At 38.1% G+C, this 27,298-nt stretch overlaps 1 protein-coding gene across 1 annotated transcript in view; it reads right to left on the bottom strand.

The window, feature by feature from the left end:
* Nucleotides 1-14,844: 14,844 nt before the first annotated feature.
* The window catches only part of PIK3CB (phosphatidylinositol-4,5-bisphosphate 3-kinase catalytic subunit beta), a 198,878-nt gene continuing 186,424 nt past the window's right edge, over nucleotides 14,845-27,298 (bottom strand). Inside the window, exons 19-23 of the mRNA XM_032869583.1 lie at nucleotides 21,342-21,509; nucleotides 20,141-20,264; nucleotides 18,591-18,736; nucleotides 16,709-16,841; nucleotides 14,845-16,353 (exon numbers count right to left, since the gene is read on the bottom strand). Of these exons, the coding sequence (XP_032725474.1) occupies nucleotides 16,216-16,353; nucleotides 16,709-16,841; nucleotides 18,591-18,736; nucleotides 20,141-20,264; nucleotides 21,342-21,509 (709 nt within the window). The 3' untranslated portion in view covers nucleotides 14,845-16,215. The remainder of the gene's footprint in view (nucleotides 16,354-16,708; nucleotides 16,842-18,590; nucleotides 18,737-20,140; nucleotides 20,265-21,341; nucleotides 21,510-27,298) is intronic.

Genomic DNA, 27,298 nt, shown 5'->3' with positions numbered 1-27,298 from the left:
ATAAAATTGGTGCTGCTTGATTTGTGTTTCTAAAAATGGGTATCTTCATTGAAAAAAAAATTTTTATGTTAGAGAGAGAGCACATGAACCAGGGGAGGGGGCAGAGAGAGAGAGAATCTCAAGCAGAATCTGTGTGAAGCACAGAGCCTGATGCAGGGCTCGATTTCATGACCCAAAGATCATCACCTGAGACAAAATCAAGAGTTAGACACTTAACCGACTGTACCACGAGGGGCCCCTATCTTCATATATTTTTAATCCATACAGGTAGATTGTCTCTTTAGTTTAAAGCATTTGGTACATAATGATATGATTAGTGTACCTGGAGAAAATGAGAAACATTTTCTGTCTGAAAACTTAAATACCAAATAGTGTCATGTAAGTATTTAATTAAAAATGGGTTTCTGAAAATGTAAGCATTTTGTTTAATCAGCACAGTGAAGACAAAAGAACAAGAGGAAGAAGGAAACTTCTTTACACCAGCCTGCCTCAGTTGCATCCTCAGGCAGTGCTAGAAAAGTGGAGCTGCATCTGGTGTTGGGAGGTGACAGCAGCGTGAGGCAGGCCTGGCCTCCTCAGGAAGGTGAGTGCCTGAGATTATGCACTCAGTGCTCTGCTTAGACAGTCTTTCAGGAAAGGATATCGCTTACCAGTAGGGCCTTTTGTCAGGGTGTCTCATGTCTGTTACAACACCGTGATCCTCTAAGAGGAGGGGTTCTTCATTTTCTTGACTTGCTCTGTCCAATATGAGAGCCATTAGTTATGTGTCTATTTCAGTTAAATTAATTAAATACAGTTAAAAAAATTCCTCCATCACACTAGCCACACTTCAAGTGCTGGGTAGTCACCTGGGACTGGCGGCAACCGCATTAGACAGTGTGGACGCAGACATTTCCATCATCCTCCCACATTCCGTTGGATGGCACTAGCCTGCCTATGCATTCTCAAGTTTACTGAGCTTCTCACTAGTGGCACAGGCAGGATTTAAACCCAGGTTTTTTCTGACACTGAAACCCTCCCACCTTACTACTATCTCCCTGCCACTAATGTACTTCTAAGAGATGTGGGGCAGAACAGAGGCACAACCAGGTTCAAGCACCAGGAAAGAACTAAGAAGAGAACAGGAGAACAGAGAGGAAAGGTGGCTCAAAGAGGCCTGGGCCAGGCAGGCAACATGCTAGGTGGCAGAGAGAGCATATTAAAATTAGCCTGTAACTACTTGCTTCCTCTAACATTTTTTTTTCAATTCTTCCCAATTGGTGGGTCCACAGACTACCTTGACAGAAATGCCCCCCTGCTCTCCCTTGTCCACCCCCTGGCTCTGCTTCACTGCCTGTGGAAAACAGGAGATGAACAAAGAGGCACTCTTTTGAGGCTTCTTAAACTCATATTTGTTTTCAAGTGTTTGGGTATTGTTTTCTTTTCTCTTGAATAATGGGCTGCTTTTAATGGCCATATTCTATCTGGGACACCAAAAAAATGTTTTAGACCATGTCCAAAAGCAAAACAAATGTTTTTAGTCACTTTGTTTTGAACTCTAGTTATTAGAGATCAAAACCTATGCATTGCATCCCACAGCAAACACTTGAGGATACAGTTTGATTCAGGCTTTTGTGGAAACCAAACCCAGGGATGTAGTTTTGCTTCAGATTCGGTGAACCCATGTTTGTTTTGTTAGTGCAAAGCAGCATGGTGATGTAAAAGGAACATGGCCTGGATTTGAAGTTTGGTACAGGGTCAGTTCTTGAGCCTCAGGCTCCTCATCTTAAAAAACTAGCCTATTTGTTTTGTTGTTTTAGTTGTTGAATGATATACTGCAGATGTACAAAAAATAGAAATGTAACAGATAGTTGTATTATGTATTTTTTTAAGATTTTATTTATTTGTCTGAGAGAGAAAGAGCACAAGCAAGGAGAGCAGCAGGCAGAGCAGGCAGAGAGAAAAGCAGGCTCCCCACTGAGTAAGGAGCCCAATGTGGGACTTGATCCCAGGACCTGGGGGTCATGACCTGAGCCCAAGACAGATGCTTAAGTGACTGAGACATCCAAGCATCCCAGTTGTATTATTATTATTTAACTGGGCATACCATTCACTCAGTTTAATAACAAAAGCATTACAGTACTGAAGTGCCATAGGCCTTCCCTATCCCAAGGCCCCTATGTTGCCCAAGTGATCACTGTCATGATTTGGATGTTTATCATTCCCATGCAAGTCTACATTCTTTTACCATATAGGCATATATCTCTAAACAATAAACAGTATTATTTAAAATGTTAAATATCCTATTCTATGTATCTTTCCTGCAACTTGCCTTTTTTCCCCTCTCAACATTGTTTTTGAGATTTATCTAGGTTCACATGTGTAACTCCAGTTCCTTTTAACTCTTGCTTTCAACCATACGAATTTAGCTATCACTCACCTCAGTAGTTTTTCAGAAGCTCATTAATACCATCAGTGCTCTAGTGAACATCTCTATGTGTGTCCCTTGAGGATATACATCAGAGTTTCTCTTGGGCCTTGCTGTTTAAAGTTGTGTCCCTGGACTAGCAGTAATGAGATCACCTAGGAGTTTGTTAGGAATTAAGAATCTCTGGTCCTTCCCCAGGCCTACTGAATCAGAATCTGTGTTGTTGTTTTTTTTTTTTTAATATTTTATTTATTTATTTGACAGAGATCACAAGTAGGCTGAGAAGCAGGCAGAGAGATTGGAGGAAGCAGGCTCCCCGCTGAGCAGAGAGCCCGATGCGATGTGGGGCTTGATCCCAGGACCCTGAGATCATGACCTGAGCCGAAGGCAGAGGCTTTAACCCACTGAGCCACCCAGGCGTCCCCAGAATCTGTGTTTTAACAAGGCCCTGTAGTGATTGAGCGCTTCTCAACCTCAAAGATTGAGAAGATCTCTTTGAGATTGAGAAGTACTGCCCTAAGGATACTCAGAGGTAGAACTGCTGAATCACAGGGTGGGTGTATCTTCATTATTAGGTATTTGCCAAATTGCTTTCAAAGGTGGTTGTACCATTATAAGTTTTGACCAGCAGTAGAAGTTCTTTTCCTCATGTTTTCAACACTTAAAGTAGTCAGGATTTTAAAATTTTGCCAATCTAATGGTTTTTTAAAAATCGTATCTTTTTACTTTATTATTTTTTAAATTTGTATTTATTTATTAAAGTAATCTCTACATCTGATGTGGGGCTTAAACTCACAACCTGAGATCAAGAGTTGCACAGCCTTCTGGGTAAGCCAGCCAGGTGCCCCGAAAAAAAATGGTATCTCATTTTATTTTCTCTGATGACTAGTGAAATTGATTGTCTTATATGTTTATTGGCCACTCAGGTTTTCTCTTCCAAGAACTACCTTTTCTTTAGCCTATTTTCCTACTGAGTTGACATTTTCTAGTAGATTTGTAGTAGTTCTGTATATATTCTGGAACTAATCTTTTGGGTATAGCCTTCCCCTTATAGCAGTCCAAAATTTGCAAGAGATCAACAAATCTCCCAGTCGTCCCTCTAAATTAACACAGTATCTCCTTTCTCTAACAAGCTTGGAGGGCAGGGACCACATACTATTGTATCCCCTAGGATTTAGCACACCCCTCACTGACAGTAAACAGTGAGGTTCATGTTACTACGGCTCAAAGGTCTGGGCTGGAGCTATACATAACGGCATCATCAGCATTTGGGGAAAGTTAAAGCAATGCGAATGGATGATATCAGCTAGGGAGTTTGTACAGAAAAAAAAAGAAGGGAGCTTAAAATTAAACCCTGAAGAGCTACAGTATCTGAGACTGGCCAAGGACAAGGAAGATTTTCATTAAGTAAGAAAATCCTAAAACTATAAAACAGACATATTTGACTATGCAGATATTTAAATGTTATATGGTAAAAAAAAAATACCATAAACAAAGCTAATAAACAGGAGGTTTGGGGAAAATTTGTAATGTAAAAGACAAAGATATATATAAAGAGCTTTTAGAAGGTGATAAGAATCAGGCTAATTGTAAAATGGAAAGGATATGAATGGGCTATGGAAAATGAAATCAAATAGCTAGCAAATAAGTTTTTTAAATTCTCAAATTAATTTGTAGTTAGGAAAATTATTTTAACAGTGAAAACAAAACAAAAAAAAAAAGAACAGTGATGTTACTGCTGAGATGTAGAAGGTATCTATCCCTTTACACTTTGAGGGTTAAAATATAGTATTTTAAGTTCTCAGGGAAAAAAATCTGACATTTGTTAAATTTAAAAATTCCATTTACATAAAGTTCAAAAATAAGCAAAAACTAATATGTAGTTTTAGAAGTCCATATAATACTCACTATAGGAGGGAGTTAGTAAGTAGGAGCATGAGAGGAATTTTTGAGGTGATAGTAATCTATTTGATGTGGGTGCTAGTTACAAAGATGTATTTACTCCCTGAAAGTTAATGAAGTTATTTAACTATGTGATTTTTACCTTTCTGCCTATGTGTTCTTTATGAATGTTGAATTTCAATAAAGATTTTAAGGTGTACTTACAGTAAAGTTTTTTAAAACAGCATGTGCACACACACACCCCCCCCCCACACCATGCAGTCTTCTATTGGGAACCTAATCCATAAAAACAAAGCCATCAATAACAATAAATATACAATATATACATGAGGATGTTTATCTCAGCATTGTTCATAGTGGGGAAAAAACTGTAAATTAGGAATGCCCATCTACAGAGAAATGATTGAATAAATTATAATACACCATAAACTACAATCCATCCATTCAGAATGAACTGCAGAGATTTCCATAAGGTACTTTTGAGTAAAAGAAAAGCAAGTTGCCGAAAAGCAGTTATAACAGTGCAATTTTTTGAGGGGGGAAAAAAAAGATACTCTACTGTAATGTGTGTATCTTTAAAGATTTTTTCTGTATACAATTATGAAAGCATGGAGAGAAATACGGAAGGATACAAACAGGCAGCATGAGCTGGGGGGACAGGGAATGATGTTGATGATGGGGAATGGGTAACCAAATAAAATTTTTTAAAAAAAAGATTCCACTTTTAAAAACCAGGCATTTGTTATCACATTTATGGTTTATGTAAAAATTTTTAAAAAGTATACAAAGAAAAAATTGGATAAAGGGAAATTGTTAGTAAAATAGAATGAGGAGTGTTTTGAGATGGTAGAAAAGCCTAAGATGTAGAAAATACTACAAAACATGAATAGTTAACTATGTCACATTGCTGGTTAAGCGAGGAACATGAGAACTGGAAAGTGTGCATTAGACTGGCAACATCCAGGATGTCTGTGACAAAATTAACAAAATCAGTGTGAATGAACTGAAGCAGAAGCCACATTAAAGTGGATGGAGAGTTAGTAGGGCTAAGAATAAAGTTGGAAAAGGTAATGCTAACAGTTCTCTTGCTAATGACAACTAAAAAAAAAAAGATAAAAATATAAAACATATCTTCTTGAAAGCACCAGAGAGCTAAAAAGGCAGTGATAAATTTCTGTGCCAAGATGTAGCAGAAGACAGAAACCCAAAGTTGTGCGCCAGGCATTTGGAACCACTTAACCCTGGGAATGTTTACTGATTCCACAACAAGAAGTAAAGAGACTAAACAGCAGTTTTGATAGCTTAGGGGTAGGGGGATATAACTTGGGGTCTACGAATGCTAATGCTGGAGAACTCTAACAAAATTCCCACATTTGGGGCCCAAAGAGCATAACTTAAATAATAATAGTTTATTTGTATTGAAATTACTTACCATGGATGTGAGCATGCAGCATAAATAAATACACAAACAAATGAGACACTACAACATGAATTGGTGTCAACAAAAATAATGAAGTAATAGAGACAGACACACAGGGGCTCCCAAAGGGGCTGCAGTTTAAGAGTTTGCTAGATGCAAAGCTTAACATAACTATGTTTAAAATGTTCAAAATAATAAAGACAATTCTGAGAATTTCAAAGGCAACAGGAAAAAAAAAAGAACTTAAAAAGAACCAAATAGAAATTGTAGAATTGAAAAATACACTGACATTTGTAACTCAAAATCAGAAAAATACTAATACTTAACTGGAAAACAGGGAAGAAGGAAATATCTAGAAGAAAAATACAAAGAGATTATAGAGGAGAAAGTAATAAATATCGACTGCATAGTCAAAGGTCAAGTAAGTATAAATGGAGTTCCAAAAGGAGAATTATGCAGAAGCAGATTTGAGAATTATGCAGAAGCAAATGATGAAACGTAACAAGCTATAGATTCAAGAGGTTCTGCAGACACCAAACAGGAGAATACAAAAAACAAACAAAACAAAACACCCAGGGATATCACAGTAAAGCTGCTAAAAACCAAAGACAAACAGAAAATCTTTAAGAGTAGTTAGTAGAAAAATTACACACTAAAATGTTACCTTTTCAGTAGAAAAGAAATGATTTTTCAATGGAAAAATCCCTTCAATGTGCTAAAATGAATAAATACCAACCTAAATTTTTATATCCAGCAAATCTATTAATTATCAAACAAAGTTTGATGAACTTAATCAAGGGTAGAACAAGTAAAAGAAATATGAAAAGGTTTTCTTTGGTCTAAGAAAAAAATGATCCCAGATGAAAACTTGAAAATGTAAGAAAAAGGATGAAAAGCAATGAGAATGGGGCGCCTCAGTGGCTCAGTGGGTTAAAGCCTCTGCCTTCAGCTCAGGTCATGATCCCAGGGTCCTGGGATGGAGCCCCGCATTGGGCTCTCTGCTCAGCAGGGAGTCTGCTTCTCCCTCTCTCTCTGCCTGCTGCTCTGCCTACTTGTGATCTCTACCAAATAAATAAATAAAATCTTAAAAAAAAAAAAAAAAGAAAAGCAATGAGAATGGTAAAAATGTATGTACAGATCGTCCTTGACTTATGATGGGGTTGTGTCCCAATAAACCCATTGTAATTTGGAAAGTCAAAAATGCATTTAAAACTGACTGAACATCATAGTTTAGCTTACCTTCAATATGCTCAGAACACTTACTTTAGCTTAAAGCTGGGCAAAATCATCTAACACAAAGCCTATTTTATTTTATTTTTTTTAAAGATTTTATCTACTTATTTGACAGAGAGAGAGAGACAGCAAGAGAGGGAACACAAGCAGGACGACTGGGAGAGGGAGAAGCAGGCTTCCCACTGAGCAGGGAGCCAGATGCAGGGCTTGATCCCAGGAGCCTGGGATCATGACCCAAGCTGAAGGCAGATGATTAATAGCTGAGCCACTCAGGAGCCCCACAAAGCCTATTTTATAATAAAGTGTCCAATGTCTCATGTAATTTATTCAGTACTATACTGAAAGTAAGAAACAAGATGATTTTATAGGTACAGAATGATGGTTTTAAGTTTTTCAGTTCTTTACCCCCATGATGGCATGCCTGAAATGGGAGCTATGGCTCAGCCACTGCCGAGCAGCACAAGAGTGTATCATACTATCATACTACATTATCACTAGCCCAGAAAAAGAGCAGAATTCAAAATCAAAGTACAGTTTCTACTGAATGAGTATTACTTTCACACTGTTGTAAAGTTGGAAAATTTTAAGTCAAACCACTGTTACGTCAGGGTCCATCTGTACAGCTAAATGAACAGTGGCTGTATAAAACAATACTTTCTTGTGGGATTTAACAATGATATATAATTAAAATCCAACAACAATAGCATCTAGTTGGGAGAGAAGTAAAAAGATTTACTTGCATTGTCTGGGAAGATGATGAAAGTACCAATAACATTAGACAAAGATTAGTATGCAAGTTTTAACCTAGTATATCAATAAGAGTTGTAAGAGTGTGATTTCCAAATTAATAAAAAAAGTATTTTAGAATTCCATTAAAACTGGAAAGAAAATCATGGAAAAAGCAACACAAAAAGAAAAGCTAGAAAAATATAAAACTACATAGTAAGATGGTTCACTTAACTCCAAGTATATTGGCAATTACATTAAAGGTAAATGTGAATACTTAAATCAACAGATAAGGAGTGTTAACTAGATTTAAAAAAACTACATGCTATTTACAAGAGAAACATTTATAAGGTTTAAAGGAAAAAACATACCATACAACCACTAACCAAATGAAAGCTGGCATAACTATATTAATATCAATTAAAGTAGACATCAAAGCAAAAAGCATTGCCAGAAACACAGAGAAGACTTTAAAACAATTTTTTAAATGATTCGATTCACCAGGGATATAAATCAACTCTAAATTTGTAAGCACCTAATAATATTGCCTCAGACTATAAAAGTTGACATAACTAGAAAAGCAAATCCAAAATCATAGTGGAATATTTTAACTTATCTCTCATAAATACTAGGCAACAAAAAACTCAATAAAGATATACAGACAACTCAACAGAACTAATCTAATGAACATATGTAGAACACTTAGCAACCATAGCACATGGATTTTTTCACATGTACACTGAACATTCATAATAGTTGACCATACTGAGTCATAAAAACAAGCTTCACAAATTTGAAAGATTTGAAATCATACAGATATGTTCTCTGAATGCTAAGCAATCAATCTAAAAATCAACAAAATAGTAATGAGAAAATTCACATGTATTTGGAAATGTATTTGTAAATAAGCAGCAAGTCACAGAAAGAAAAATGGAGATTAGAACATACTTTTTATGGAATGGTGTTGAAAAGACTTCATCTTGAAACTTAGGGGATGCAGATAAAGATTTATTACAAAGGCTAAAATCGATCGGTCAAGCAACCATCTTACAAAACTGGAGGGGGTAAAGTAGGACCAAATAAAGCAGAAGGAAGGAAATAATAGGGATGAAAGGAATGTCAAAAACAAACATACATTAGAGAATCAAAAAAGCCAAAAAACTAATTCTTTCTAAAGACGACTATAACTGAAAAACCTCTACTGAGACTAATTAAGAAAACAGAGAAAGCACTAACCAATAACAAGAATGAAAAGAGGACATCAGTATTAATCCTGCAACATTAATAAACTCTTAACACATCAATTACTGTGTAGGAATAAAATTTAAAAATGTAGATGGACAAATTCCTAGAAATCACAACTCTTTAAAATGGACGCAGTAAGATAAAAATGTGAATATTCCTCTAGCTATTAATGAAATTCATACCTCCAAGAAAACATCAGATATAAGGTCATTGGCAAAATTCCATCAGATTTTTAAATAAGATAATTCCAATCTTACCTGTGTTATGAGGTCACAAAATCTTGGTAACAAAACCTAACACAGATCTTAAAAGAAATTTATGGGCTTGGTGCACCTGGGTGGCTCAGTCATTAAGCATCTGCCTTCGGCTCAAGTCATGATTCCAGAGTTCTGGGATTGAGAACGAAAGCAGGCTCCCTGCTCAGCGGGAAACAGACTTCTCCCTCTCCCACTCTCCCTGCTTATATTCCCTCTCTCTCTGTCAAATAAATAAAATCTTAAAAAATAAAATGTGTGGGCAAATCCCACTGATAAAAATAGATGCGAAAATCCCAAATGAAATATTGGCAAATCTAATCTTTCAGTATATTTAAAAAAATACATCACAATCAAGTTGGGCTCATTCCAAGAATGTAAACATTGGCTTAAAATTTGAACATTAATCAATATAACCTACCAAAGGAGGAAAACCTTTGTAAAATGCAGAAAAATAATTTGATAAACTCAGCATCCTTTCATGACTAAAAAAAAAATCCCTTGAGAATTGAAGCATACCTCCTTAATTGGTAAAGATTCAGATTCCAGAGATACACCATACTCAATATTGAAAACTTTCCCTTTGAGATCAATAAAAGATTTAGTATTGCTTCTCTTCAACATTTTATTGCAATTCCTAAGCAAACCAAAGGTCAAAAAGAAGAAACAAATTGTTGAAGGGAATGGAAAGGAAGAAATAAAATTGTATTTGTAGATCATGTAAAACCAAAAGAAGTTCTATAAATAGGATTAATAGCATGTTTAGCATGTCTGTTAAATGCAAACATCAACTGTATATCTATTAATTGCTCTGAAACTTGTTAAAGCTTTGTTAAAATACAGATTGCTGAATTCCATCTCTAGTGGTTCTGATTCAGTAGATTTTGCAGAGGGGAGGGGAGGTCCTCAAGAATTTGTAGTTCTAAGCAGTTCCCAGGAGATGCTGCTAATAATCCTACTTAGGAGACTGTATTTGGAAAACCACTGCTATAGATTAGCAACAATGAATCTTAAAATCACCCAGAAATCTAACAAAAGATATACAAGACTCTACATAGAAAACTATAAATTGGGGCACCTGGGTGGCTCAGTGGGTTAAAGCCTCTGCCTTTGACTCAGGTCATGATCCCAGGGTCCTGGGATTGAGCCCCGTATCAGGCTCTCTGCTCAGTGGGGAGCCTGCTTCCCCCTTCTCTCTCTGCCTACTTGTGATCTCTGTCAAATAAATAAAATCTTTTAAAAAAAACTATAAATCATCATGCACAGGACCTAAAATGAAGACCTAAATGAAGGTTACTCCATTGTCACAGATTGGAAGAGTCATTATTCTTAAGATGTAAATTTACTTCCCCATCTATAATGCAATTTCATTCAAAATTTCCTCAGGTTTCTTTTCACAGATCTCAACAAGCAGATTATGAAATGTGTATTGAGGCATCATTGGTAATTGTGAGGAAAGAGCGTTAACACTTAAGACAAGAGTCCCTGAGTCTGAATGCTTCCTTTTACTTTGTGACTATGGACTAATTATTTAACCTCTAAGCATCACTGTTTTCATCTGTAAAGTGGGGAAGGACACTTGCATCTGTATGTAAGGTTGTTATACAGATTAAATATATACTGTTTAGATGCATGCCTAGTACACACTAAATGCTACATATGAATATCATAAATTAACTTGCCTTTGGCTCAGGTCATGGTCTCAGGGTCCTGGGATCAAGCCCCGCATCGGGCTCTCTGCTCAGCAGGGAGCCTGCTTCCCTTCCTCTCTCTCTCTCTGCCTGCTTCTCTGCCTACTTGTGATCTCTGTCGAATAAATAAAATCTTTTAAAAAATAAATAAAAAAAATTAAAAAATTAAAATAGGGAGGTGACATCTACTGGATATCTTCTAGAGTCCAGAAGCAGACTTCTATGTACATGAACACCTGGTTTATGACAAAGGTGGATCTATCAGTGGTCAAAGGATCCCAATAAAAGATACTAGGTACATTTGGTGCCCACATAGGAAAAAACACTTCACATTATCTATAAAAAGCAATTCCAGGTACATTATAGATCTAAACAGAATAGTTTTTTTTTTAAGAGCTTTTAGAGAATAATCCAGAAAAATAAATACTACACAAGGGGTATTAACAAGGAAAATAATGATAAATTTTACATTAAGATTGTGTGTTATGAGAAGAAACATTAAGAGACTGAGAAAGTCACACACTGAGTGGAAAAGATATTTTCAACGTGACTGACAAAAGGCTTCTACAGAAGATATGTAATTTCACATAACAAAAACCAAAAAGCAGTATTAAAAACAAAACCCTCGGGGCGCCTGGGTGGCTCAGTGGGTTAAAGCCTCTGCCTTCGGCTCAGGTCATGATCCCAGCGTCCTAGGATCAAGTAAGTCCCGCATCGGGCTCTCTGCTCGGCGGGGAGCCTGCTTCCTCCTCACTTTCTCTGCCTGCCTCTCTGCCTACTTGTGATCTCTCTCTGCCAAATAAACAAAATCTTAAAACAAAACAAAACAAAGCCCTCCTCAGAACAACAACAACAACAACAACAACTAATCGCAGGTAGCCAAATAAACAAATGCACAAAGGACTTAAGTAGGCACTTCACAAAGGAGAAAACAGAAATGAACAAAAATATGAAAAAGCAATTTAATCTCATTACTAATCAGAGAATGCAATTTTTTCACCTCACACATCAGAATGGCTAAAAAGTTTGTAAAATGTTGGTTAACTGGGTAGTGGTGAGAATATGGAGTGACAAGAATTAAGTACTGGAGGAAGAGGAAGTTGGCACAACCACTTACTTTTAGCATTATTTAGTCAAAATAAAGATATGCATAATCCTATGACCAATTCATTTTAATCTTAAGTATATACATCCAAAGAAATACATACATCTGTGAATCAGCAGATAAATTATAATCATCATAGCAGCATTATTTATTTGTCCCAGCCTCTAACTAGTAACTACATGTGTTCCCACAGTAGAAAGGATATTTAAATTATAGGAAATCCATAAGATGGAATATTTTGTGGTGATGATAAAGAATGATGCCACCGCATGGCTGAATCTTAAAGACCTAATGTTGAGCAAAAGAAACCTGACCCAAGAAGTAGGCAGCGTAACTGTAAAGTAAGGAAATAAGATGATTGCCATCAAAGAAGAGACAGTGATTACAATGGCAGGGAGGAAGGAGTCCTGACCAGGAAGGGGAAGTGGCAGGCTTTGTAAGTGTTGGTAATGTTCTTGACCCATGCGATGGTTCTCTGGATGTCTGCTCTAGAATATTTGCTAAGCCTATTTACATACTTTGTTTTGTATACTTTGTGTGCCATTTCTCGCAATAAAAAAAAAAAAGTTGGGAGTTGGGAGTTTCAAAGGGCAGACTTTTTCTGAGTGTTGAACCTGGGCTTTACTAAAAGCGGAAAGGAACCCTGAGTTCCAAAAATCCATTAGTTACATATTTTAGAGCAGGAATAGCCCAGAAAGTGATGCCAGACCCTTTTCCCATCATCAGACAAGGGGATAAAACTGCGAACAGACAGTTGAAGAGGAAGAGGCTCCAGGATGACATGACTAAAATTTAGATCCTGTCTGATTCCCTGAGAAGTGCAGCATCCTGGAATGGAGAAAGGGGAAGAGGCAGAGGCAAAGAAATAACTGTTGAGCCTATTAGTGCCCATGGATCCTGTTTTTCCTCCCCTCCAAGCCTTTGTAACATATTATACCTTCCTGCTTAGTCTTACCTATCACCCCTTCACCTAGCTTCTATCTGTCCTTGAAGACTCAGCCCAGAGGCCCTCTGCTCCAAGAAAACCTAGCACTTGCCCCCTCATTTTTTAAAAGCTTCCCATTCCCAACAGTCAGGGTTACATGGCATAGTCGCTCTCTGCTCTCCACCCCATGGACTAGTCTTTTACCTTCTCCATACAAGGGACCTCTGCATTATAGGGTACCTGACTTGTCTGGTGTTAATAGCCTAGTCTGGTCCTAGTCAGGGTACCTGAGTGGTCTAATAGTCTAGGCTATTAGGGGACTCAGCCTATGAGTCTATGAGCCGATGAGCTTATGGGACTCAGCCTAGGTTCTCATTCAAGATCTTAACCTAGCATCTCCCCAACACACAAAAATGAGTAGGGCAGTTACTACCAGGCCCATTTTATATACTAGGAAGCTCAGACCCTGAGAAATAAAATACCTTACTTTAGGGTCACAGAAAAGAACTGGATTGCAAATATTGGTCTCTGCAGCCCAGGTCTGCCTACAGACATGTGAGGTTAATACTCGGTAATTACTTGTTCAGTATACCCATCCTTTGTCTTCCCACACCCAGGCAGACACAGAGGCTGCCCTCAAGTATTGAAATGCACAGGGTTTCCAAAACATTGTTTTGGATAAACTTGGGAAAGGACCAAAAGACAAGGAGCCAAATGTTTTCTGCTAAGATTTACTGTTGACCAGAGCACTTAACAACCAAGGTGCTAGATAACCAGCCCCCAGCAACAAGCTCCTCCTGCCATCCAGACCTCTAGGCTGGTACCCTCTGCCTTCTACCTCTTCTTCTCTGGCTCTGCCAGAGCCCCTGAGAATCAGAAATATGCAACTCAGTAAGTACGTGGGGAGCACCTGTTAGGAGTGGTCAGCAGCTACAGAAGGCTACTGTGTCACAGTGTACTGGTTATCTTTGAGGGGCTTATGGCAGAGAGGGTAGAGAGGACTCCAGAGCCATCCTGGGCTCAGGCCCAGCACTGTCCAGGGAGGTTCATTTCCCTTTCTTTCTTTTTTTTTTTAAAATGATGTCCTGTTGTTGTTTTTTTTTTTTTAAGATTTTATTTTTTTATTTGACAGACAGAGATCACAAGTAGGCAGAGAGGCAGGCAGAGAGAGGAAGGGAAGCAGGCTCCCCGTTGAGCAGAGAGCCTGATGCAGGGCTTGATCCCAGAACCCTGGGATCATGCCCTGAGCTGAAAGCAGAGGCTTTAACCCACTGAGCCACCCAGGCGCCCCTCATTTCCCTTTCTTACTCTTGACATTCACATTCATTGATTTGGCATATATTTACCAAGGCTCCCTATGGGCTGAGGAGATTCCTTGAACAGTGGTGCCCACTTATAGCTGGCAATGTTCACCAGTCTCCAAACCCCTGACCTGCAAGACGTAGTGCATGCAAAGGTAGACTGCTACCGGACAAAGATCCTTGAACAAAGCTATCCTTCCACAGTCCTATTCCTGGAGTTCTGAGTCTGGGCCAGCCCTGGGAATAGTCAGTTCAGAGGTCAATCTCTATCCTTAGCTGACATTTCTAAGAAACTATGACTTGCTCTGAACATCTGCCTCATGGAAGAGAGCTACAAAGTGGCTATAGTCTAGCCTTGGCTTGGGCACTGAGTCACTGAAGGGGCATTCTCCCCAACCTCAGGGTGCCTTGCAAAGATATGAAAACTTGGTAAGCCTCAGCCTCCCACCAAAGTCCAAGAGGCCTCCCACACTGCCTACTGGGCTGAGAAGTAGAGAGAGAAGTCAAAGAGACCATGAGCCTCAGTATGCTTCTCAGATTGATTTGTTTATTGACTTGACGAACTCTTAAGGTCCCAGTGCCGAGACCCAAAGGCCTGTGCTGTCCATAAAGAAAAAGCCCACATATCCCAAGAGCAGCTGAAACCAGCTCACCCATTTATTTGACTGAGAACATGAAGGAGAACAACAAAATTAAAACAATCTTTAATAAAATTCCTATAGAAAACTCAGTCACAGGGTAAATACTCGGTTCTCTTTCTCATGTCACTGAGGATTGAGAGCTCCCAAAAGTCTTTGGAGAAAAAGCAGTAGTTTTGCTGGATATTGCCAGTACTCCGAAAGAGCATCCATTTACACATTCAAACCAGTAGTTCTTATTGCACATATTAACATTATTTGCCATCTAGCACCCTAAATGTACGGTACCTCAACAAATAAATTAAAGAATTCCATATGGCATGAAACCATTTCAATTTGAACTAATATCCTTGAAAAATCACATTATTACAAGTTTTAATAAATACAGTAAGAACAGCTGGCATTTTACTAAAATACTGAATTTTAGGTCTGGAGATGATTCCATAAATAGTTTCTTTTCATTTGCTTTTTGTCTTGGATGCATTTGCTCAAGTATTATGCTCTATGAAGTGAACTCTTTCATAGATACCATGTAAAACTGAAATTACTATGTGCCTCATTACAGAAGCAACTGGAAGAACTGGATGTCATACAGTTAACTAAAAAAGTAAGAAGAAAAAGCTCTGCTTTTTGTAAAACTTTAAAAGACAGAAAAAAACAAAGAAATGTCTTTTTATATAGATCTCCCACTAGAAATTTATAAATATATATGCAGCATATATATTATATTTGCCTCATGAGCAGATTTTCACCAAGTCTGGTAGGAATGATGCTGTCATGGTAGGTAAATATCAACAAAAGAGTTACTCTTTCTACAGATTTAAAGGTTTCTTTTGAAAAATAACAATAACTTCAAATTATGTTATAATTTATAGTTGATATAATTTAAAAAGGGAAGAAAGATACCTTTCTTTTAAGCCTCATTTGGAAAGTAAGAACAACTACCAGTCCCCAGGTGTGGATAAGTTGGCTGAGTGGTAACACTTGGTCACAATACAAAAAGAAGTATTTACACCTTTCTGGAAAAGTACCAAATACTTAAAAAAAAAAAAAGAAGAAGAAGAAGAGGAAGAAGAAGACAGAAAACAATCTCTAGTAGCATTCTTCGGCGTGCAAAGTCAGCAGGAAATGATTATCCATTATGTTGGGAGTTTTTATGATGAATCTTGGAAGCATTCAATGAAGCAGAGGGTGGTCATCGGGGATTGTTCAGATTAGGTTCTGTGGGATGCCTTGTTCTTAATTTAACTGAGTTCCAGGATTTCATTCCCTTTATAACATCTCTGGCAGGGTCATGTTCAATTTAGTGCAAGTGCAAACTGAAAACTAAACAAAACCAACAAATACATTAGGAGCAAAGGCTGATCATTAAGATCTGTAGTCTTTCCGAACTGTGTGGGCCATCCAGTTCACTTTAGTAGTCCAGCTTTCCCTGAGTGCCTCATCAAATTTTTGCTTAAATTGCTTGAGTGCTTCTTCTTCACTCTTCCCTAAGGCAAGAGAGTCCTAAAAATGAAAGGGAAAAAATCTGATTTCATGTATCTTCCATAGCGACACGCAAATGTCAAAATCTCAGTCATACCTCCCTAGCATCATTAAGTTGTGTGTCTCATGTTCTTATTTAAATCCCTTTTGCAGGATAGAGAATGACACAAGGTAGGGTGATAATATAATCTCTGCCAAAGGGTTTTTGAAGATGACGTTTTATGATTACTGCGCGACAATTACTCAGCTGCTGGGTAAAAGCAGTCTAACAAGAAATGGCTTTGTTCTATTCCCTTTGAACATCTGAACAAAACAGGTAGGTATAGCTGAGCTTCATGCCTATGAACTCCCATATACAAAGAAAAGGGGTTCATACCTTAAGATACTGTATATCCTTGACTGATGTGAGCTCAGGAAGCCCTGCAGTCAACATCAGTGCAAAAAGAGTGATGAAGAGATTCCCGTGCCGTCGTAAAATCAGATATGCATCCTCACAACACTGGCGGAAGCTTCAGTTGACGCAACAAATCACAACAACATATTAGAGAAGGAAGCAAATTTCACAAAGGAAAGCAAGAGAGACATATCTAGACTTTAATTTCTACTGAACTAACAGTTCATTTCTGATTTTTAAGTCTGAAAATTGTCTCAAGAATAAAATCTACATAGACTAATAAATCTGTCTAAAAATCACACACTAAATTGAAATTTTATAAAAGGCTACGTAACACTTACTGTGTGCTTTTTTTTTTAAAGATTTCATTTATTGATTTGACAGAGAGAGACCACAAGTAGACAGAGAGGCAGGCAGAGAGAGAGAGAGAGAGGGAAGCAGGCTCCCTGCTGAGCAGAGAGCCCGATGTGGGACTCGATCCCAGGACCCTGAGATCATGACCTGAGCCGAAGGCAGCGGCTTAACCCACTGAGCCACCCAGACGCCCTACTGTGTGCTTTTTAATTGAGACCCCAAAACTAGTTCTAAAACAAGTGGTAATTTATAATCCATGCGGATTTCTGAACATATCTGCAGATTCTACATTCATAGCCAAATTCCACTGTAGTCTAACTAATTTGTAGTCTAACAGAGACTAATTTATTTGATTTCCCCCAATTAGTATCAATACTTTTGCACTGCACCTCCACATCATCTTGCTTTCCCTCTCTCTCCTCTTAAAGACAGTTATTCAAGTGGCGCCCAGGTGGCTCAGTCAATTAAGCATCTGCCTTTGGCTCAGGTCATGATCCCAGAGTCCTGGGATCAAGCCCCGCATTGGGCTCCCTGCTCAATGGGAAGCCTGCTTCTCCCTCTCCGACCCCCCTGCTTGTGTTCCCTCTCTAGCTGTCTCTCTCTCTGTCAAATAAATAAATAAATCTTAAAAAAAAAAAAAAAAAAAGAGGACCATCCAATACTATCTCCCTAATTTTGCCCCCCAAAACCCCAAAACAAACAAATAAACAAACCCAAACAAATGAACACCCAAGAGGTATATTCTGCAGAAACTCGAGGCAGAACTAGAAATGATAATAGCAATCATGTGGCAAGCATATAGTATGAGTTGGTCACATCACATTACTTAACTTTAATTATCGTAATTGCTCTAAATTCTTTTAAAAAATATTTATTTATTTATTTGAGAGAGAGAGAGAGAGAGATAGAAAGCAAGCTTGGAAAGGGGCAGAGGGAAAGGAGCAGACTTCCCATTGAGCACAGAGCCCGGACAATGGGGCTCAATCCCACGAAACTGAGATCATGATCTGAGCCATAATCAAGAGTTGGATGCTTGACTGAGCCACCAGATGCTCCAAAATAGTCCTAAAATTTAATTATTATTTTTGTCCCTATTTTAAGACAGAAACAAGACAAAAAGACAAGTAATGTGTTTAGAAACTTACAAGTAGTGAGGACTAGATTAGAGATTATAAAGTTCTGAACCCTGGCTCCCTTAGAATGAGCACAAAGTGCCTGTCCCTCCCAACATCTCATTATGAAATGTCTTAACAGTTTCAGAGAATTTTCTAAGACAGATAAAAAGTGGTATAAATACTACTGGAATAAGACACAGTAACTTATTTCAAATTTCTAGATTGTTTCTCCTCTCTGAACCAGAACATGGATCTGACAGGCAAATTCCTCAAAAGCCCCCAGTTAGCAGACTATTTCCCTGATCTAAATATATCTCAGCTAAAAAATGCTAGTCCAGCTAGTCAGATGAGAAAATGTCAGATATGTTTATCCTTGACATGAGGACAATACTCACCGGCCAAACTTCTCTGTGTTTCCTGTTTTTCCTTGTTGAATCACATGAATGAAATCATAGGTAAGAATAAAAGGCACCCGTTCCCTTTTAATGCCAAATTTAGACTTGAAATTTCCAAGAATATGTCCAAAGTCAATGTGGAAGAGCTGGAAAACAAATGGCACTTAATTTCTATTGTTTCTTTAGTTCCAAAGAGAAAGGCAATATTTCAGCAGTCTTAGACTCTCAACACCACACTGATCCTCAACTGAGCCCTTTTTTCACTCCTTTTATTGACATACAGTTGATACACAGTATTACATTAGTTTCAGGTGTACAACATACTGATTTGATAACTACATACATTACAAAATGTTCATGAGCCCTCTTCTCTTTTCAAAGGCTATTGGGTCACTTGAGAAGAGTGTTTCTATCATTCAAAGATCTATTTTTATACTCAGTAATAACCCAGACCAGATATTGAACTGCATTTACCCTGTGGGAAAGATAAATGTTTAAAAAGTGAAAGTAAGAAAAAAAAAAAAAAAGAAAGAAAGAAAAAAGAAAAAGAAAAAGAAAAATGCATCCAAATAATAAATATGTCTGATTTTAACCAACTGAGCCACCCAGGCGTCCCTAAATATGTCTGATTTTAAAAAGTCAAATAGTTCTCCATATCAAACTATTGTGGTCAATATTTCTACATATGGAAATAAAAAAATACAGCTTTGCCCTAATAGCCCCCTCAACACCCTGAGTGCTACTATTTAGAGGTAACTTCTCCCCACTCTTTCATGGGTTTTTCCTCCATTTTTTAAAAATGAAGTAAATTATGGATGGTAAAGACTTAGTACTTTGTGCTGATGTAATGCTATACAATGAGGCACTACTGTGCCTCGTAATTTCTGGTTAAATCAATACTCAGTGTTTATACTGTTCAGGCTATGTAAATCCATTTCAAAGCTAAGTCATGTGGCAATAGTATACTACAACTGTATTTCCTTTTTTGCCCATCTTTTTCCTTGACAAAGCTTTTTTTGGCTTAGTGTCCTAGGACCGTCTCAATAATTCTTCCCCAAATCATTTTTTAAAACTTTTTTAGATTTATTTATTCATTTGAGAGACAGACAGAGAGAGTCTGGGGTGGAGGGAAAGAGGGAGAAGGAGACAGAGTCCCAAGCATACTTCCCACTGAGTACAGGGCCTGAAGTGGGGCTCAATCCCATGACCCTGAGACTATGGCTTGAGGTGAAACCAAGAGTCAGACACTCAACTAACTGCACCACCCAGGTGCCCCTCTCCCCAAATCTTATACTGAAAGAATATGTCATTTTAAATAACTGCAATAACTTTTCAAACATTAGATAAGTGTTTATCACCTTACTTTAAGCAAACAACCAACAAATATATGAAGCAGATGGTATGTGAAACAAGGTTTGGGAAATAAAAGGAAAGCATGAAGACATGACTCCAAGAATCACTAAAGAATCTGCCTGGATTGCACAAGAGATTGTGCTGTATATAAGTAATAGCATCACTGAGGCCCTTAGCAGATCTAGGGAGCAGCTCACCTGGCCAGTTTTTTTGACCATAATGTTGTCACTATGTCTATCACCAATCCCAAGAACATAAGAAGCTACACAGTAGCCGGCACAGGACAAGGTAAACTCCTCAATGGCTCGGTCTAGGTCATCCCTGAAAAAAGAGAAAAAAATAAATAAAAGAATCAACAAAGGTTTTCAGTCTCCAAAAGTACAGGATGAGATCCAATTCACACTTCTGCTTCTTTTTTAATTGTGAGTAGAAAGGCAACACGGAGCTGCCATGAGCTGCAGTGAGTAGAAAGGCAATACGGAGCTGCTATGAGCAGAACATTCTGGATCAGCCAAGAGAGGGAGGGTGAACACTGCAGGAGCGTAGCAGAAAGGAGTCAGCAGGAAGTCTCCAAGACATCAGATAACTGGACCTCAGCCATTCAAACTGCTATGTCCTGGGGACTGAGCTTCACTGGGGTTGGGAGTAAGCTCAAATACATAACAAGAGGAGACCATCAGCTTTGCTGGCTGATGCTGGACTATAGGACATTTTTTGGTCAGTTTTGACCTAACCCTAGAACTCCATATTTAAGAGTTAAGTATTATAGTTACAACACTTTAAATCACTAACTTAAATTACAAGTTAGTAATATAGACCCTTTACAGACAAGGTCTTAAGATCAAAATTTGAAAACTAATCCTCATATTCAAGTCCTTTGGTTTTGCCAATGAATAAAATATAAATCTGACTTTTAAGTCTTTAGCCAAAAATACCTGCAGCGTTTTCCCCTCAATGTGAAATTCCTTAACGGTCCATGATACTATGTCCAACATAGTAACCAGTAATAACACAATTCCCAGCCCTGTTTTTTTTTTTTTTTTAAATTTGGAGCAATCACAGTCTACAAACTCACTTACTCCTACTGTAAAAATCTACTGAAAACTTACTAAGTTCATACACTCATGTAATTACAGAAGCTGACAAATTCAAAAAATTATTTTAAAAATTCATAAATTTAGACTGTAACTACTACAAGGCTCTGAAATTTGATCTAGATAAAGTAGAATTTAATGCTAACCATCTGTGAGCCTTTAGGAAGGCCTATTTGTCATTCTCATCTAACCTGAAATAAAGCAATAAATAACACTAACATTTCCTCTAGGACACTGATGATTCTACTTGAAAGAACAGTTATTTGTTTGGCTATTTGTTCAGAAGAATGGTAAACAAACTAACCCAGAATTGTATTCTTTAAGCCAGTTCAGAAGGGCATCTTTGTTGAAGGCTGCTGCAGCAGCCACATTGCTACTGTTCAGCTGAATGTCAGCAATTGTTTCAGAGGTGCTCACAACTTCAATGAGGCCAGAGCGATCTCCTGTCGCTAAGCAGCCATAAGGCAGCATCCTGAAAGGGAAAAAAATGGGCAGAGTCACATGTATATGTTACTCATAAAATGAAACTGTAACAGTTTTAAAGTTTCTTCTTTGATTTTTAAAAAGCTTTATTAGTACTGAAATGCTTGCCGTTTCTGTATTATTGTCATATGGAAAAATAAAAGTCCTATTTTCGGTTGGTGGGGGGAATCTCTTGGCCAACAGATGAAGTAGTTTACTAGAACTCCAATGTACCAGCTAGATGTATAATTTGTTATCCAGTTATTCTAGTGAAATATTCTATTTGTTTGTGTAGATGGACAGAAGCATATCAGATAAAAGAAAAGTCTTTTATTTTTATTCTAAACCATCCTTTATGGAGCACCAATAGGTGCCACAAAGCAGGCTAAGCACTTTACACATTACTTTTGTTAATGAATGGCAACTCTATCTTTCCAGTTGTTCAAGGCGACAATCTTAACGTCACCTTTGACTCATTCTCTTATGACCAGCATTTACCTACCTTGAAAACGTGTACTTAAGACTTCTCTGCCTCCACTCTTCCACCAGCTCCTACTAGACCAAATCAGCATCAACCCTTACTCAATTATTCAAGTTTCCTTATTAGTCTCCCTTCTCCCACACCATGGTTTGTTTTAAATGCAACAGTAATATAATCCATATAAAAAATATACATATTATGTCACTCCTCCCCATCAAAAGCTCTGCATTGGCTTCCCACCTTAGGGTGAAAGCTAACATGCTTGCCATAGCTCATAAGGCCCTTCACCTCTTCTTGTCTCCTCCCCTTGTTCACTTTATTCCTACGACACTGGCTTCCTTGCTTTCTTTAACCACAGCAGGAACAACATTCTGTCATTCCATTTTCTCTGCCTAGACCATCTTTCCCCAAGACCTCTATATGACTTACTCCCTTATTTCTTTGAAGTTTTTGCTGAAATGTTTCTGTCTCAGTGAGAAATTCCTGATCCTATTTAAAACTATGAAACTATCTGTGACACAACACTTACTATCTCTTCCCTGTTTCAATTTTCCTCTATAGTCCTCAACACTATCCAGACATCTTGTACACTTTGTTTCTTTATTGTTCCTCTCTCCATTATTGGATGGAAGTTCTACCAGGCAGGGATTTGTTCCCAGCTGTATCCTCAGTGCCTGAGAATGTGCCAGGCACAAAGCAGACTCTCAGTGAATATTTCTGAATGAACAGACAAATTTAATAACAAAATCCCTGTAAGGTAAGTTCCCAGTTTACAAATGAGAAACAAAAGCAATTTGCAAAAGGCCATACATTTAACTAAGCAACTGATCTAAGACTTAAAACTAGGCCTGCGTGGCTCTAAAATTATCTTTTAAACCCAAGAGTCTCTAGAGTCACTGACTTTATAACAGGCCTCTCAGACTGCTCTTGTGTAAAATAATTTTTACTAACTGATAAGGAGCATTCTGCTCTGAATTTCATTTATACAATTATAGAAAATAAGAATTTTCTCATATCTCTTTTAATCATTTTAAGGAGATTTTCTTTTACGACTTAGGTATTCACATTCTTCCCCTATTTATTAGGGTTTTAAATATTTTCCTTAGTGACTTACATGACTTCTTTATATATTAACATTATCCTTTTCTTCTTTTGGTTATAAATATTTTCTTCAGTTTTTTGTTTTTGTTTTTAAAGAGTATTTATTTATCTATTTGAGGGAGAGAGAGAGACAGCCAGAGAGGGAATATAAGCAGCGGGAGTAGGGGAGGGAGAAGCAGGCTTCCCACTGAGCAAGCCCTGATGCGGGGCTTAATCCCAGGACCCTGGGATCATGACCGAGGCTGAAGGCAGATGTTTAACAACTGAGCCACCCAGGCGCTCACCCCTTTATTCAGTTTTGTAAAAAGTACGTTATCTTTACAGCAACTCCAAATTAGAATGTGATACTTTGGGAAGTTCAAATGAAAGATGACTACAGAAAATGCAATGGATGGGATTCTAGAACTCAATAAATATATGGGTACAGCTATGTGCCATGCATTGTGTTTGCTGTTGGTGATACAGAAAGGAGCAAGAAAAAAAAAAAAGCATTCCTTACTCATACACAATGCGTATATTATCTTTGTATGAATGAGAACTGCCATGAAAACATGTCAAGAGTTAAAAAAGATCTCTATGAGGAGGAAGGACAGCAGGGCTGGAGGAAAATATAAGAGGAATACAAAAGCAAGGTGAGAACAAGAAACAGTGTTAGAAAGACTATGCAGGGCCCTATAGGTCATGTAAGGGCTTCTCTGTCATTCTCTAAAAGCACTGAGAAAGCTTTGAAGGACTTTATGAAAGAGGTGTGTGTGTGTGTGTGTGTGTGTGTGTGTGTGTGTGTTGGGAAAATGTATAAATGTATTACTGTAACAACCCATTTAAAAGAGCCGTATTTCTTTAAATAATCCCTAAGTTTCCATACAACCAAGAATTCAATTATTTTATGCCTCTTTTAGGCACTTTCCTAGTCTTAACAAAAGAAGTCTGGCAGAAGAATTGTCAAACTACATGTTGGCAGCCTGATATACCAATACACTGCTTTACATTTGCATTATTAATTTTTTCTTCTCCTTTTAAAAAGTTACCTTCAATAAGAAAAGTAGCTTGGAGCATGAAAGCTTTCCCAGCATCCCTGTCCTTCTCATGACACAACACATGTGAGGTAAACAGTGCATCGTTAAACTTTGGCTCACTTTCCTGCTTCTCCTCCCACCTCACTTGCAGCCAAACTGGGCAAAAATCCAACAACTTCCTCTTCAAAAGCATGTAATAATAAAAGCATTCAGTGTCTTGAGGATGAAACTCTCACAATGGGAAGGAAAAAACATCCTTGTTAGACAGACAGTTTGACAGAAGTCAAGCTGGGGACAAACTCCTGGAGTCTTGACCATCTTACATGGGCCCGATTTGCACTCAACTTCCACACTTCTTTTAAAGGCTGCAACAACAACTGGTAATGTTTCTTTTTCTTTGTCACTATCTCTGACCTAAGGAGCAATTTGTTGCCTTTCCACTAAACAAGAATTAAAATATAAATTCTAGGGGCACTTGGGTGGCTCAGTCGTTAAGCATCTGCTCAGGTAATGATCCCAGGGTCCTGGGATTGAGCCCTGCATCAGGCTCCCGGCTCAGCAGGAAGCCTACTACTCCCCTTCCCCACTCCCCCTGCTTGTGTTCCTTCCCTTGCACACTCTCTCTCTCTCTCTCTGTGTGTGTATCAAATAAATACATAAATAGTAAGTAATAAATAAAATAAAATAAAATAAAATATAAATTCTACAGCAGAGAGGATGGCAGCCCCATAACCCTACTCTCAGTGGGTATGTAGAAAATTTTCTCCGGCCTTGACTCTGACACATCAACCCAAATCAGAATGGTACCGGAGTCCCTTGCTTCCAAAGGAGGAAATTATAATTCCTTTACCTAATGTTTGCATTGCTTCCATCTTCTTCCTTAATCCTTCCTTCCAAGATTACCGATACCAGTGTCATTACAGAACTGTTTATTAGCACTCTTAAAAGGGAACTAAATCCCATTAATGTAACTCAGATGTAAAGTCACAATGAAGACAGCCATCCAAAATTCAGGTGGTGGAAGAAAATTGTCAAATCTACCAAAGGTCAGATAGATTTATATATAGACCACCGGTGAAACTTGACAGAAAAGGCTGAATATCTATTATTTATTGACTGAAAGAGGTCAGAGTGTTCTAACATACTGATGGCTTACAAATGTTCTAAAATTTGACATGACAGATACCAAGAGTATTTTTGAGACATCAGAGAAAAATGAAAATGAGAAATACGCACTTTCATTCATGCTAACATGGTACTGTTACAAGTACTAAAATATTCTGGTCAAAGTAATAAGTATAGAAGGTACCTGAAGATTTAAGATTGAAGTTAGAAGAGTTTGTGCTACGTGACCGAGTTTAACCTCAACAGCTGGCCAAAAGAAAACAAACAAAAGGAATACTGGAACACGTATTTATAGAAACAGTAAAAAAAAAGTTTGGTGAGAAAAACGTATTCATTTAGAAATGAACCCTAAAGAATTATAGTTCTACATATTTTAAAAACATGGGGTCAGAGTACAAGAAGTCAGCAAAGATCTCACTGAACAGACGAGTTCCTTTTTCTTGTTAGACACTTGTTGCTTCCCATAAGAGAAATACTAGGTTTGTTTCTAGCACTCCCACATGTGGTTTCCTCCCTTTGCCTGAGGTCACAATGAACTTCATTTGAAGCTAAATGAGCTTTACATTTGAGTAGAATGGGTAAAATAAAAAAGCTAAAAGAAAAGAAAAGGATTGGGGTTTTTAATTAGGCTGATGGAACTGAGACAGGCAAACCAAAGGGACCCCATGAAAGCAAAAGCTGTTTTGTTCCTTTTGCTTTTTTTTCCTGCTTCTATTCTTGCTAGGACCTGCACCTCTGCCCTACATATGCCTTAATGCATGTCTTCCTTGTAAGGGACAAAGTTAATGGTATCTTTGGAGTCTTCTAACACTGTAGGTAATATCTAAACCACTGTGTTAGGCATCTTAAAGCCAAGACCCTGGCCTCAAGTAATAAGTGACTTATGATGGACACCTGGACCTTGTCCTTATTCTAACTGGTTCCTGAATACCTGAGAGGACACTTAGGTCAGACCACCATCCTCAATAAAAACCCCCAGCCCCCAAACAAAGATAAGTCTCAGGCTCCTTTCCTTTCCAAGTGTCCGGGACAGTCCATCTATAACTGCTCTCCCTATTATCCTCAATAAACTCTGCTTTCACCTCCTGCTGGCTCCTGGTAAATTTCTGTCCTGCATGAAGCCAAAGACCCTCTTGGCTGGTCTTGTGGGATCACCCCTGGGTCCCTTGGACCTGCCTTGTAGGCATCAGAACTTTACTTTTTATTCATTTTTTAATTTTTTGAGAGAGAGATAGAGAGTGGGTGAGGGAGGGGGGTTTGCAGCAGGCAGAGGGGGAGAGAATCTTGAGGCTCCATGTCTAGCACGGAGCCTGACACAGGGCTTGATCTCGTAATCTGAGCTCAAGAGTCAGACGCTTAAACAACTGAGCCACCCAGGCTCCCTGTACACATTGAAACTTAAAAACAAAATTTTTACCTCAACCTTTCATAACTGAACACTGACTCCCCATATGCTCTGAATCTGCTTTTAGCAAAGGAGACTACTTTGTAGCTTACATGATAACTTTGGGAAGAACCAATGAATTACTAAACTAAGCTTGAAAAGTCTCCCATTTTTATGGGATAAATCAAGTAAAATCAGGGCATCTATGTGGCTCAGTCAGTTAAGTGACTGCCTTCAGCTCAGGTCATGATCCCAGGGTCTTGGAATCGAGCCTCACCTTGGGCTCCCTGCTCAGTGGGGGGCCTGCTTTGCCCTCTGCCTCTGCTGCTCCCCCTGCCTGTGCTCTCCTGCTCTCTGTCAAATAAATAAATAAAATCTTTTTAAAAAATCAAGTAAAATAATTTTTGCAGGAGTTTACTTTATAGGAAGGGTCAACAAACTTTTGGAGATTAAGCCAGTAGTAAATATTTTAGGCATTGCAGACTATTCAATTCTGCAGTTACAGCATAAAAGCAGTCACAGACAGTATGTAAACAAATGAGCTGTGGTTGTGTGCCAATAAAACTTTATATACAAACAGTGGGGGTTGGGGGGGTGCTGTAAACCAGATCCCTCTGGGTTTATGTCCTTCAGGCAGATTCACAATCACTCATTCCTCTTATCTATACTGTATTTCCTATGTGTATGTGCTT

Source organism: Lontra canadensis, unplaced genomic scaffold, assembly GCF_010015895.1.
Source record: "Lontra canadensis isolate GAN:19392208 unplaced genomic scaffold, GSC_riverotter_1.0 scaffold38, whole genome shotgun sequence".
NCBI classification, from domain to species: domain Eukaryota; kingdom Metazoa; phylum Chordata; class Mammalia; order Carnivora; family Mustelidae; genus Lontra; species Lontra canadensis.
The sequence above is the reverse complement of the archived record's forward strand: the minus strand, read 5'-3'. Positions and strand labels throughout refer to the sequence as shown.